The sequence below is a fragment of the Perca fluviatilis genome, chromosome 4, assembly GCF_010015445.1.
Source record: "Perca fluviatilis chromosome 4, GENO_Pfluv_1.0, whole genome shotgun sequence".
Taxonomy (NCBI): domain Eukaryota; kingdom Metazoa; phylum Chordata; class Actinopteri; order Perciformes; family Percidae; genus Perca; species Perca fluviatilis.
This window is the reverse complement of record NC_053115.1, coordinates 17,473,074-17,486,880: the sequence shown is the minus strand read 5'-3', so window position 1 is coordinate 17,486,880 and position 13,807 is coordinate 17,473,074. Positions and strand designations below refer to the sequence as shown.

Here is a 13,807-nt window from a genome sequence, read left to right as displayed (position 1 = left end):
AGCTGTAGTAAAAAAAAGTTTATTTTTTTTTCTCAGTCTTTATAGTGACAGTTTTACAAAGCAGTAGTAGAGGCTGTTTGTGAGATGCCTTTTTAAAGCACTTGTTGCCACTGGAATATATTTATATAAGCTTGCTGCTTGGTTGCTAAGCACAGATCCAGGTGGCAGTAGTACATGAACTGAGGTCACTCACCACCTGTTTCTTCACACATCTCATGATCTAGCATGGCTCGATATTGATTAGTTTTGTCTGATGTCAGTGCACAGTGGCCACCATTGATGAGTTGATTATCATGAGAATGGCTGCTTTTCAACACAAGTACAGTAACATATCAACAAAGCATGAGATTAATATGGTACAGTATGCCAAAAACAAAAACAATTGAAGATGTTCCACAGTTTTATGTGCATCTCTAATAGTTTTTATAGCACCAGTGTGATGATTTTATAGCACCAGTGATTTAATACAATCATCAATGTTCTTTGGAGGATATTCATCCATACACACAGGATCTACTGGGCAAACATACATGTGAAAAGACAAAGATAAACACACACACAAAATGCTTTTCGCACAGGAGTAATAAGTTGTACAGGAAGAGTCAAAAGGCAAAGTGAGGAGAAACTGGGAGGAAGAAAGAGGATGTGGGTGAGTGGTAGAAAAAGCGGCAGTATCTGGGCAGGTGATCTCTGTAGTCAATCAGCAGCCACCACAGCTCTTCCCACAGCTTGGTCCTAGTGATGCACACTGGCCGCTCTGCGCCGCAACGCCGCAGCGAGAGAACTGATCACGGCACAGGTCCGCTAAACACGCAGAGAAAGTTAAAATGAGTCTCAGTAATCAAACACACAAAAAACACAAATGCAGAATATAGTGAACGCACCTCTGAGCAGCTCTTCATGTGCACACACGGTCCTCACGCAAACCTCCTTGTTGATGACATACACCCGTCGCAAACTTAATGGAAACATATGTAGAAATTACAAAAGAGACATCTTCACATCAGTCAAAACTCTACTTAAAGAATAAGTCTGGAAATATTCTGTATTCTGTCAACAATTTCAATGAAAAGATCAAACCCAACAATGAACTGATCAACAAGTGTTATCTGTGTATCCAAAGCCTGATATATCGTATTCTCTCTGTGAACACAGAGCTTCATTGTTTTCCAAAAACTGTTGAAAACACATCAATGAGTCATACTGTTGCACTGGCTGACATGTTCCTTCATTACGATAAACACGGGCACTGTAGTTTATTTTTAAGCAATCTCACATACACCGTCCTGCTGTAAATACTCAGAGCACCAAATGTGTATTAATACGCAACACATAAATGCATTGTAGCTCCCAAAGTCCTATATTTTCTGTATTTACCTCACCAGAATAGACCATAACTCATGCATTGTCTAGGAAGAAAGTATACCAATAAATTGGGTAAATACTGACTTTTGAGCTCTCAGTTTGCAAGCACAAGCTGTTTGGAGAAGATTTGTTTTGGAGATTGATAAACAATTTGTGCTTTTTGTGAGTTAGAGTAGTAGAAGTAGTGGTTTCGGGAAATTGTTTAGGGAAATGCTGAGATGGAGTTACAGCAAGTAACTCACAGTTTGTTTGTTCTACAAAGTTCAGAGAGGTTTTGACTAATTAAAGGAAATAGAGATAATGACTTGTTTTCATTGTGGGGTGAACTAGTTGTTTAAAAGTCAATTCAATGCCTACCTGTAGAAGCAGAGGCTGTTCAGGCACTGCTTGCATGGCTTGTGAACAGAGTAGAGTCTGGTGCAGGGATACTGCTCCTCTCTGCAATCTGAAAATCAAACACAGCTAAAATTATTTCTCCACTCAAACTAAACAACTGATTATCTGTCCTCCATTCTCCAAAAGGGTTTTCTTACCAAGAGGGCCAGGCTCTGTGGGCTCCGTCTCCAAATCAGACTCTGATATTCACATGGAAAACAGATTTTCATATGAGTTCTAGACACAACACAAACTACTTAAATAGCATGACTCAATGAGGAAGAAAATTCAGCAAATATACCTGAATCTTCTGGACGGACCACTGGCTCGAGTCGAACCTGCTGCTGGTAGGTTCCAGGAAGAGATTCAGGATTTTCAGACACTGGGCAAGAAAGAGAGGAATCGCTTTTATAAAATACACTTGTGTTAAACTATGAAAGTAACATAAAGGAAAATTTCTATGAACCTGAAAATGCTTTACCTTGAAAATAGTCTGGCCCATATTCATCTGTTAAGCCACAAAATAGCAGGAGAGAAAATTGTCTCATGAGATCAACGTTGTGAAACCAATTATAAACACAACAAAAAGCACTGCACCATATAAAATAAACCACCTGCACGCCAAAACTGATAAAAACAAGCAGTTTGCGAGGGTGTAATGCATGACTTCATATGCAAGATGTTTAAAAATAATAACACGCAGACTGGTCAAAGTGCTATTTACACTGTGACAACAGTTGCTATGCGGGTGGTAAATAACAAAGTAAGGAGGAGAGAACTCCTCGAGGCTAGGTGACACATCAGAGGACAACAAGAAATAGGTAACAGATGTGCAGAGCTATGATATAAACAGATGCTGAGCTGGAACAATCAAGGCCAATATTCTCTTAATGAACTCACCCAAAAAAGGAAACGGTTCCTGGTACTGAGGCTGGGCAAGCAGCAGAACTGTTGACATTTCAGAACAACAAAGTAATCACAAAGATGGGGTAATGAGTGAAAAACAGGGGAGGGAAAGTCAGTAATTACAAGCACTCTGAATAGTGAGTATCTTTAATGCTTTATTTTTATTATTATTATTATACTAGTACTTTTTCAGGTGTTTTCTAAATTCTACTTTTACTTTTGATTTTTAAAGTTTTGTACATTGTACTTTTTCTCAAAAGTGTTCTGCCACTAATGAAATTGAGTTCATAAGAAATAAAACGCACCCATAGTCATTTCGATACACTCAGGGGTTTTGCTGCTACAGTATTACTTGGCTTGGTATGACAATGTTATGGTGGCTATTGTTAGCCTACAAACACTTGATATTGTGTAACTGACATTATGTGCTATTGTTACACTACTTTTTAGCATTTACCATTATCCTCTTAACTGCCACCTGCAGTCACAGTTAGCAAACGTAACATAAAGTCACCAGACCACAAGTGTATCGAATTGAACCATGGTGTGTTATATTGCTTTTTAAATATAGGTTTTTATTATCAAGACATTAAACACAGTAGTTTGCTTAAAATCAACTATAATGTAACTTTTGCTGTTGGCCTGGTAATGGGATAATAGAAAAATGCTAGTGTAACAGTAGCACATGTGTAGAAGAGGCCATAATGTCAGTAAAGTGACTCAGTAATGTCAGTTACACAACAATATCTAGCTTAAGTTTGCTAACATTAGCCACCATATGCTACTGGTCATCCAAGACCAAGTGAGGCTGTAGCAGCACAAACCTCTGACTGTACTGAACTGCTAGCTTTCCCCCTCCCTGTTTCCGGTCTTTATGCTAAGCTAAGCTAACTGGCTGCTGGCTGTAGCTTTATATTTATCGTACAAAAATGAGAGTGGTAGCAATCTTCTCATCTAACTCTCGGCAAGAGAGTGAATAAAAGTAGTATCCAAAAACAAGAAACTATTCCTTAAACTTTGATGGTTGCACATTTAGTAATAAATATTTAAATTTGAAACCAAGTTTTCATTGGCTTCAGTAGACTGTTGGTGCAGTTACCTGGCATGCAGATGAGTAGGAGGACTCTCATGGTCACTCTGGGAGGTAGACTGACTTTAACACTGGATGGGGAGATGAGGAGAGGATTTATAATCAAAACAGAGACAACAAGAGGGGAATAAAGTGCTTAGTGCTGAATATTCCTTTGGTTTCCTGAACTCTCATCTCTTTCCCCCTGCCCTCCGTCACCTTTCCAACCCCCCACTTTTCTCCCCTCTCTCCTGCCCTCCTTCCACTGTTCTCCCCTCTCTCCTGCCCTCCTTCCACCCCCCCTCCTCCCCCCACTGGCCCCAAACAGCTAAGGCAAGAAAAAGAGGGGGAGAAAACTCTGACAGCAAGAATGTGGCACGTCTGTCTTCTTGGGAACAATCTCTCTGTTTTCCTACTTTTCCTCGCTGCAGCAGAGTCTCGGGGCTGCATTCCAGGAAAAGAAACAGAGGACCCCTCATCCCCACCCCTCTCCCTAAGTTTTCTTCATCCCTCCCTCCCTCCCTCTCTCCGTCTGTCTCCACATCCTTCATTTCCCTTCTGTCGCCCTCACTGGTCATTTCCTTGAACCCTCCCCACACTCCTCTTTTCCCCCTTTTCTTTCTTCTTCACTCCACCGAGCAAGAGCCTCTCAGGTTGAGAGTAAATTACATGTGGACAAAAAAAAAAAAAAGAACACTGACAGCATCAAGACATCACTGACTATTACTTTTTTGTAAAGTTGTCAATGAAATTCAGGAAGTCACACTGGGAAAGTGTTGCATACAGTAAAATCCATTACCTTAGTTTCCTGTAACACTCACTAAACTACTTTTCCACTTTGTGGAAAGTATGAATGCTCCTCCTCCACTGCAGTACTGTAGGCTGTTTCATACATACAACATAAACCAGTTAATTGCTTGTGCTTTTTACATCCTACACTGTAGACCTTTCTCTCTCTGTGTGACTGCATGGAGAATTTGAGGCCACACTAAACACAAAATGTGATTGAAACATGGTTTGCACAAGTTCTGCATGTGTATCAATAAATCTGTGAAGTGAAGTTTGTGTACCAGCATATCACACACACACACACACACACACACACACACACACACACACACACACACACACACACACACACACACACACACACACACACACACACACACACACACACACACACACTTCTTGTGCATCACAGTGGCTTTCCGAAACCATATGTTTTCACAGCACACATCTGGGAGCGATTAACCCCCTCTCTCCCCATTGAGTCCTTCCCTTCCCTGCTAGAGACACCCCCCGCCCCCCCACCACCTACACACACACACACACACACACACACACACACACACACACACACACATAAAGTAAGAGTTTCTGAGGACAGCAACAGGAGATGCAACTGCTGTCATCTATTTTACGCCTTTTGTTTTCATGCAACTATGGCAGATAAATACAAAATACAAAATCATCTTCCCATGTGCCCTCATCGACCCCCAGCCTCATGAAGCAACTCTGTTTTTTTTTTTTTTCCCTCTTGGCACCCTAGCTCTCCATTGTAGTGCCATTGCTGCAGGCTGAGCTGTGAAGTCCCTCCTCTTTCTTCTCTCCAGTGAAAACACAGGACCACATGTCAGCTCTCAACAGCCATTAGCATGCACGCAAATGATCCCACTATTATTCGGTCTACATTACCATAACTGATAAACGCTTTGGATGCTTTGATGTCCTTGAAACATAGACTGGGCTGCATGCAATCTGTGCACAATCCCCTCACATCTCCTGTTTTTTTCCCTCTATAATTCTCAGCATAAATGCAACTCAAGTTAATACTTTTGAACTATCTGAGTGAGACGCATACAATAAAAACGTTAAAAAATAGTACAGTTACAACTAAACTGAAAAATGCAAACACAAGACTTTTTGTCTTACCCAAACTTTGCTTCAGTTTGCTCCGGCTATCCTCAGCTCTCATGCGTCCTCTGAGTGCAGGAGGACCTCGCAGCGCCACATTGTACCACCCCGCATCTGTAGTCTCCTCCCCGTCCAGTCCCAGCCTCCGTCCCCCGGTCCCAACACCGACCCGCAACGCCATCATGGATATCCCGAGACTGGCTACCCGTCAGATCCTTCGACGCTGGGATCAAAAGTATCGATGAACTGACCAGGTATTAGTAGCTGCTGCTGGTTGCCGAATCACTGCTATCACCTGTTGCTAGGTGACCGGGTGACCTATGTGAATACCAACATGTCAGCAGGAGCTGAGATGCGTAAACAAAATCTAAATACAACAGCAAATCACATATGTAGCCTACAGTGTCTGTCATATAACCTTTTGTCTGTTTGTAACCAAAACTGTAAAGCGTCTTTGAGTGTCTAGAAAAGCGCTACAAAAAAAATGTATGTATTATGTTTCATAATTATCGTCATTATTTTTGTCTTCATTGATTACATGTAAGCCTAATTATTTCAATAAATGACTGGTAGGCCTGAGTCACTATCTGAAGGAGGTAACACAATGATGATTGAGCCTATGATCCACTTAAGTATATATTTGCAGTTCGAACAGGGTGTCTGGCGTGACATTTCCCGAAAATAAAAAAATTAAAAAAATGTATTCGTTTTTCTCCATTGTATAAACACAACAAATGGAACTATGCACACAATAAAACTTAAAGCTCATGCATCAACAACAAGAGCCTAGACCTTAGAAATAAAATAAGATGTAGCCTATTCTATTTCTATGCTCCAGACTGGTAAACTAAAATGTCCTCCTCCACATACAGACTTTGAAAGCTTTGCTTCGGGTCTAAGCAGATGTATTGCCTGTGAGATACCAACATCTACAGTAGTCTATATGTGACTTTTTAAATTAAAACACTTTAAAAGAATGCAACAACCTGAACTAAAACACGATTTAAAAAAAACTAAACTCAGTAACGTGATGAAATCGTAGATGGTGTGACTCATTTGAGCCTTTGCACAACAGTGACATCTAGAGGTCATAACTGTTACCCATAGTGGAACTGTGTAGCAACACTAGGCACTTTAAATAATAACCACCGAAAACTGCTGCAGGTATTTCAACTATTTATTTCCAAATCAAAAAAAGGACTGCTGCTGGTATGTTGGACGATCTGAGGGAACATATACAATGTAGGTCTTTAAATGAAGCAGATTTGCTGAAAAGCAGCAAGCTAAAAAAAAAATTTTTACACACAAGAAACCTTCTCCTTTTTACTTTAATAAGCAGCGACATGTCTCCCAATTTCACAAACATACACACAGTAGCGTTAAAGATAAATACCTCCGTTATGGTACATGTAAGACACACACAAACACACTGACTTTCTCGTGCATTCATCCTGTACATGTGCGTTTATGTAACACCAAGTCCTCCAGCCACACACACATTACCATTACAGTTGACTGCAGTCTGCAGAGTGTGGTGGTGGTGGTGGTGAAGCTGACTGGTGTACTGGCCAGTCCGACCTCAAAAAGCATCAATATACTAATATAATAAACGTTTTATTTAATCAATATTTAACTTCATCATGGAGGGAAAAGTTGGAGAAGAGGACAACTGAGGTTTCAGACAGAAGCCACCTTCTTCTCTTTGTATGTGGCCATCATCTTCTTGATCTCAGCTATTGCTTTTCCTGGGTTCAGGCCCTAAAATGAAGACCAGACAGACGAGGAAAGAGCAGTAAGAAAATGCCAGTGTTGGGAAAGTTCACTTTCTACATGAACTAGTTCAAAGTTCAGTTCACAAATTTTAAAATTAACAACGGTACAGGCCAAAAGTTTGGACACACCTTCTCATTCATGGTTTCCTTTTTATTTTCATGACTATTTACATTGTAGATTCTCACTGAAGGCATCAAAACTATGAATGAACACATATGGAGTTATGTACTTAACAAAAAAGTGTGAAATAACTGAAAACATGTCTTATATTTTAGATTCTTCAAAGTAGTCACCCTTTGCTTTTTTATTAATAAGGGGAAAAAATTCCACTAATTAACCCTGACAAAGCACACCTGTGAAGTGAAAACCATTTCAGGTGACTACCTCATGAAGCTCATTGAGAGAACACCAAGGGTTTGCAGAGTTATCAAAAAAAGCAAAGGGTGGCTACTTTGAGGAATCTAAAATATAAGACATGTTTTCAGTTATTTCACACTTTTTTGTTAAGTACATAATTCCATATGTGTTCATTCATAGTTTTGATGCCTTCAGTGAGAATCTACAATGTAAATAGTCATGAAAATAAAAAGGAAACGCATTGAATGAGAAGGTGTGTCCAAACTTTTGGCCTGTACTGTAGTTCAGTTCATGGTTCATACTTCAAAATTTTGAACTAAGTTCACAGTTCCAAAAATGAAGTAGTTCATAGATCTTTTTTTCCATATGTTGCTGCGAGCTATTATTTTTCAAAATGATTGCCACAGCCCATATAGAACCACAGACAGCAATTATTTTATCAGTTTTAACACTGAAACTATGCGTCAGATTTCATCTTCATATCCAATCAGTTCAACGTGCCGTTTCAGGTTTGCTGTGGATGTGACTGAAGTGCAGATTTTCTTTTTGAAAGCCGGGGGGGGGCAAAGTTTGCACAGAAATGTCAGATTTTTCGCATCCTCACCGACGTTTTTTTCCGTTTAAATGATCATACGACGCCTCCTTGCTGCTTTGTCGCCTCCATGCCGCTTTTTGTTTTGATGACGCATGCGGCGGTGCGACACTGGTGGCTGGTGTTGCCAGATTGGGTGTTTTTTCCACTACATCACAATACATTTTGGCCTGCCTAGTTGTGCGCAGAAACCAAACAGACGGGAAACTCTTTCCAAACTATAATTATTAGACTTAGATTAAATAAAAGCATGTCAAACTCTACATGTCTGGCCCCTGATGCGATTCTCATTTCCAAGTGTGGCCCTTAGTGAAGTTGAGTTTGACACCCCTGCGCTACATCTTAAGGCCTGTTTACAGTGTGTTTTAGCCGGGTTTTCGCCTGGAAGGCTCTATAGAAATCTGGCACCCTATTGAACTAAGTTAAACTGAGAGAGTGTGCCGTTCACAGACACCAGAATGAACGAGTTCACAGTAACGCTCATCAGGCAGTATTACAGTACGGTCAGTTCACGTTCGCCCAAAATATTAACGAGTTCATGAACTATCGTTCAATGAACTTGTTCAGGCACAACACTGCAAACGGCACATGTCTGTATTTCAAGGTCACAAGACATACATAAGCTGCGGTGTGCAAGTGGCTGCAGATGTGTGCCGACAGGTTACCTTGGGGCAGGTCTTGGTGCAGTTCATGATAGTGTGGCAGCGATATAGGGAGAAAGGATCCTGCAGCTTGGACAGACGCTCCTCTGTGAACTCGTCTCGCGAGTCAATCATCCAGCGGTATGCCTGAGAGACAACAGGATGGAACCCATAAACTCTTCATCTGTCTGGTTTTTCAGTTTTTTTTTTATGCCGATTAAGATTTCAATCAAGTGATTCCTAAATGTTTATGTGCTCAGACACACACCTGCATCAGCACAGCAGGCCCAAGATATTTGTCTCCATTCCACCAGTAGCTGGGGCAGCTGGTACTGCAGCAGGCGCACAGGATACATTCATACAGCCCGTCCTACACACGGCAAAAGGAAGGAATGCTTTTTATTTTCATGTGACTTTTATGATGCACTTCAATGTTTGATCCACGAAAAAAAAACAGGTGTACCAGTTTCTGTCTGTCCTCCACAGACTGCAGGTACTGCTCTTTCCCTTCCTTTGAGTCATCCTTCTTCTTCAGGTAGGGTTCAATAGACTTGTACTGGGCGTAGAAGTTACTCATGTCCTGCAAACCAATAGTACATTCAAGGATTCAGTCAGCATATACATTTCAGAATAAAACCTTTTTTTAAATGCATCTGAAAATGCATAAAGGAAAACTGGATTTTTGTGTCGATGCTTTACGGCCGACACCCACTAACAGTGTTTTTTGACGCCCATCACTCACTCGTCTCACGGAACAGATACACTTCCATTTTTAAAAATGGTTTTATCCACACTGGCTCTGTGAGACGGGTGTCTCACAAAGACCCCGCATTTGTTTGTTTGTTTTTTTACACTTGAAGTCAAAAGCATTTTTGTTACGTTTAGTGAAGGGTAATCTGCATAGACAGCAGTTTAAATCACACAAATATCCCGCTGTATATGTGTTTCGAACCTAACCTTATCTACTTTGATTGAGAAAGCCTCCCAGTTAGGGCTGGGCAATATATCAATATTGTGATATGAGACTAGATAACGTCTTAGATTTTGGATATCGTAAAATCGTAATATGGCATAAGTGTTGTCTTTTCCTGGTTTTAAAGGCTGCATTACAGTAAAGTGATGTAGTGATATAGCTTACCAGACTGTTCTAGCTGTTCTATTATTTGCCTTTACACACTTTGTCATTAAATCGACATTTCTGATGATTAACAAAAATCTCATTGTGTAAATAACATTTTGTTAAAAGCACCAATTGTCAATCCTACAATATCGTCGCAATATCGACATCAAGGTATTTAGTCAAGAATATCGTGATATTTGATTTCCTCCATATCAACCGGCCCCACTCCCAGTCTGTCTGTTGTGAATGTGTCTGTTTTACTACAGGCAGATTCCCCTCACTCGCTATGGTGGGTGGCGATATAAGATCAAGGAATCAATCCATACAAACACTGTTGATTTCTTCCCATGAGCCAAACATAAAAACTATTTTAGTTCAGTAAATTTCTGCCGTCTGTCAGCCTGGTGAAGGCAGCTGCTGTTATTTAGCCACATTGTTGACTGCATTAATATGTAATATCTTATAATTTTGTGTTTTATTATGATTTACTGTGATTTATTGTGCTTTTTATGATTATCAATTTGTTTTAATTTATGCATTTATTTGGCCTGTGAAGCACTTTGTGACTCTTTCTGTGATAAGCGCTATACAAATAAACTTTACTTACTTACTGTCCACTCAGCTCCCTAGGAGATGCTGCTGACAGACAGCTGTACCGAAGCCGGGGGTGGAGTCTGTGTGTTGTGCATTGGATGATGGAACGCTAGCACGCTGCTCACGTCTCGCTTCCAATGGGGATTCCCAGTTAGAACAATATCTATGTCTCTCCGATTAACTTAACTTAGTTCACAAAAGGCCAGGAATATATCAACCAAGAACAAGTGGAACGACCTGATCCCACTGTAATATTTAGTTATATTACACGGCTTGTTTGAATACTCGATTTCTGATTGAATCTAAGAAGCAACAATAACACTTTATTTGTACATCAAAATTACCATGTGCATATTTTCCATAAAAATACAGAGGCAACTAATGATTAAATGAAAAGTCGTCAAAAACATTTTCACACAAATAGAAATGGATTGTATATTTACTCACAGGTACCAGGTCCTTGACCACATACATATGTGGCAGAGGGTAAATCTTAGTTGGCTTGCTAATGTTGGTGTCAATCTTGTCAAGACAGGCAAGTGTGTTTCCTCCATTAATGTTCATTGCACAGGATCCACAAATACCTTAATTTAAACAAAATAAGAGGTTTTATAGAATTTCTAAGACAGGATAATGTGAAGACAAAAACACTTTTCTATCACAATACTGGACATGAGTATTTTGTTATTCTAGCGTAATGACACATTTTATTGGGAAAAGAAGAGTAATGTGGACCCCAAAAATAGTCAAATGGAGAGAGTGCAGCATTCTCTTTCATGGTTGAAGGACCTGTAGTTGGCATGAACTTTAAAAATAATCTACAGAGCAAACTTTGGTATACTGCCTTAAATAAACTGGAGTTGTCTTCAACTTCTGAAGAGAAATCTAACTACTTGACCTTTACTAAATGTAGGCTGCACCAAAACAAACGGAATAATTTGAGACTTTTTGTGGTTTGTTCTAATATATTAATTGACTACTACATCAACAACTACTACTACTATATACACAGAATTATTATTTGACACATTTAATTATCGTTTCTTCTTGTAAATTGGTTTCCTCTGGCCTCCATGTTACTGACCTTCTCTGCAGGAGCGGCGGAAGGTCAGAGTGGAGTCCATCTCATTTTTGATCTTGATCAAGGCATCAAGAACCATTGGGCCACAACTACATGAAGAAGAACAAAACAAGTCCGTGAGGACAGAATGTCAAGACATGGAAGTGTAAAAAGGGACATCTCTGATGTGTTTGACTTGTCCAACAAGAACATGCTGACACATGTTATGGCCTAAGAGCATTTTTGAGTATTGGACTCTTTTGGCTGCGGCGTCATGTTGACAGAAGTGAGTTGAGAGTTTCCTCAAGCTGATTAGAAAACAGATGAAGGAAGAGGATTGGAAATATGCCAGGCTGTCAGAGCCACTCAAGTTAAATCTACTTGAAGGCTTTTCACAGTTCATTAATAATGCCCTCTGTTAGCAAGTGCTTGAGTACTGGTTTGAACTTCACTAAAAGATAAGCCTCCACTAGTGCAAATGATTAGCTAATAGCAGTGCTATTAAAAAATAGCCATATTTACAAGTATGCATTATAAGAGATAAGCAGAGTTTTGTCTGTCCTCGGAGTCCACTTCACATCTTACTAATAAAAAGTTTAAAATCTATACACAATGGTCACAGATAATGGTTGTTCCTGACTGGACGGCAGGTGTCAATTAATTTTAAACTCAATCTCCCCGTTTTTCTAACAAGTGGCATTGGAATAAACTCATCCATCATGTATGGATATCAGCACATCTTGTTGCACATTTAAGTAGCAAATCAATAATAACACAGATTGACGCACTGCTGCACATACAGCACTGGGCTTCCTCATGGCAGAGGGAATAGCTGCAGCACCTACGTGTTGAGGTCGATGTCGTAGGTCTGCATGCGTGGTTTGTCTCCTGGAGTGTCTGGGTCCCATCTGTACACCTGGAACTTCTTTATTCTGGGTTGAGCTGCTGGAGCCGCTGCTGTTTGAGCATACCGCACCGCCTGACAGCAGGGACAAGGGGAGAGAATACATGTTCATTTTGGCACTCTACTGTCACTCTACATGGCTTAACACTAAGCCTAAACCACTGCGACATCAGTGATCATAAAGCATTTTTTTTTTTTCGTTAAAGCACAGACAATTCAAAATTACAAAATAACCACGATTGATTGTTTATGTATCGGTCATCATCACTCATGATCTTATGACGTGTTTGCTAAACGTGGCTCTACTATTATAAAAAGGTATTATACATTTTCAATACATTTTGTCTGGTTGATTATTTTGACTGAATTCTGTACATAAAGTGTGTCAGACTGCTGTTTTATAATAATATACATTAGGTAATGTTAACGTTACTATAATAAGATGAACAATGTTTACACCTTATTTAACTCGTTTCCTGCCATATCGGGTGTTTACGTGGATTTGAATTGTCTACAGATTAAGCTAAACACACATCAGCCAATAAGAAGAAATGTTGTGTAAGTACAATTACAATTAACAGTAAGGGCTAGCTAGTAGCTAGTAGCTAACTGGACTAGCTACGTAACATGAAGTTCAGAGCATAGACGGAGCCCTCCGCTATGTTGTCAAGTTACTCTGAGAAAAGCGAGGACAGAAATTGAAACTGACAATATCGGCTGATTGAAATGGTTTGATTACTGAAAAGACTTTTCAACATACCACCAGTCCTGCGGGGGAGCGGAACGCCAAAACACCACAGCGGCTCAAGGACGTGAGACCAGCAACCGACATTTTGGAGTTTCTCTGACCTCCAGCGCCTGCTATCCCAGCATACAACTCCGTGGCCGCGTCACTGCTCTGGAGGGAGCGCGTGTTTTGTTGACTGGCGTCCCTCGGCTGTATAATGAGGCAGAAGAATAAAGTGAAATGTTTGTGGTTTATTTGAACTTTTTGAGTTTTATTTCCTAGTTTGTTTACCCTATAAACTGTGAAAAACAAGGTTTAGCTATCATAATATCTTTCTTGCCTTTTTATGTCAGCAAAAACAGGGCGGAGAAGAGGTCACAAGATGTCCGGGCTTATAAATCAAGCGAACA

At 40.1% G+C, this 13,807-nt stretch overlaps 2 protein-coding genes across 2 annotated transcripts; both read right to left on the bottom strand.

Moving 5' to 3' along the window:
* Positions 1 to 3: 3 nt before the first annotated feature.
* Positions 4 to 6,022, bottom strand: mfap2 (microfibril associated protein 2). Its single transcript, XM_039798160.1, has 9 exons — positions 5,648 to 6,022; positions 3,746 to 3,807; positions 2,641 to 2,688; positions 2,222 to 2,248; positions 2,042 to 2,122; positions 1,899 to 1,940; positions 1,723 to 1,810; positions 885 to 958; positions 4 to 804 (listed from the first exon to the last, which is right to left on the bottom strand). The coding sequence occupies exons 2-9, from the start codon at positions 3,774 to 3,776 to the stop codon at positions 701 to 703; spliced, it is 495 nt and encodes a 164-aa protein (XP_039654094.1). The 5' UTR covers positions 3,777 to 3,807; positions 5,648 to 6,022; the 3' UTR covers positions 4 to 700.
* Positions 6,023 to 6,788: 766 nt separating this feature from the next.
* On the bottom strand, positions 6,789 to 13,568 carry sdhb (succinate dehydrogenase complex, subunit B, iron sulfur (Ip)). Its single transcript, XM_039798141.1, has 8 exons — positions 13,431 to 13,568; positions 12,612 to 12,745; positions 11,791 to 11,876; positions 11,154 to 11,290; positions 9,456 to 9,572; positions 9,261 to 9,362; positions 9,017 to 9,139; positions 6,789 to 7,387 (listed from the first exon to the last, which is right to left on the bottom strand). The coding sequence occupies exons 1-8, from the start codon at positions 13,500 to 13,502 to the stop codon at positions 7,307 to 7,309; spliced, it is 852 nt and encodes a 283-aa protein (XP_039654075.1). The 5' UTR covers positions 13,503 to 13,568; the 3' UTR covers positions 6,789 to 7,306.
* Positions 13,569 to 13,807: the final 239 nt, after the last annotated feature.

Coding starts and splice junctions, on each gene's coding strand:
- mfap2 (XM_039798160.1), bottom strand. CDS start 3,776: ATGAGAGTCCTCCTACTCATCTGCATGCCAG. Junction 2,689..3,745: donor CCTACTCATCTGCATGCCAG/GTAACTGCACCA, acceptor AAATGTCAACAG/TTCTGCTGCTTGCCCAGCCT. Junction 1,941..2,041: donor GGTCCGTCCAGAAGATTCAG/GTATATTTGCTG, acceptor TGTGAATATCAG/AGTCTGATTTGGAGACGGAG.
- sdhb (XM_039798141.1), bottom strand. CDS start 13,502: ATGTCGGTTGCTGGTCTCACGTCCTTGAGCCGCTGTGGTGTTTTGGCG. Junction 12,746..13,430: donor GCTCCCCCGCAGGACTGGTG/GTATGTTGAAAA, acceptor CCCTGCTGTCAG/GCGGTGCGGTATGCTCAAAC. Junction 11,291..11,790: donor CCGCCGCTCCTGCAGAGAAG/GTCAGTAACATG, acceptor GTTTAAATTAAG/GTATTTGTGGATCCTGTGCA.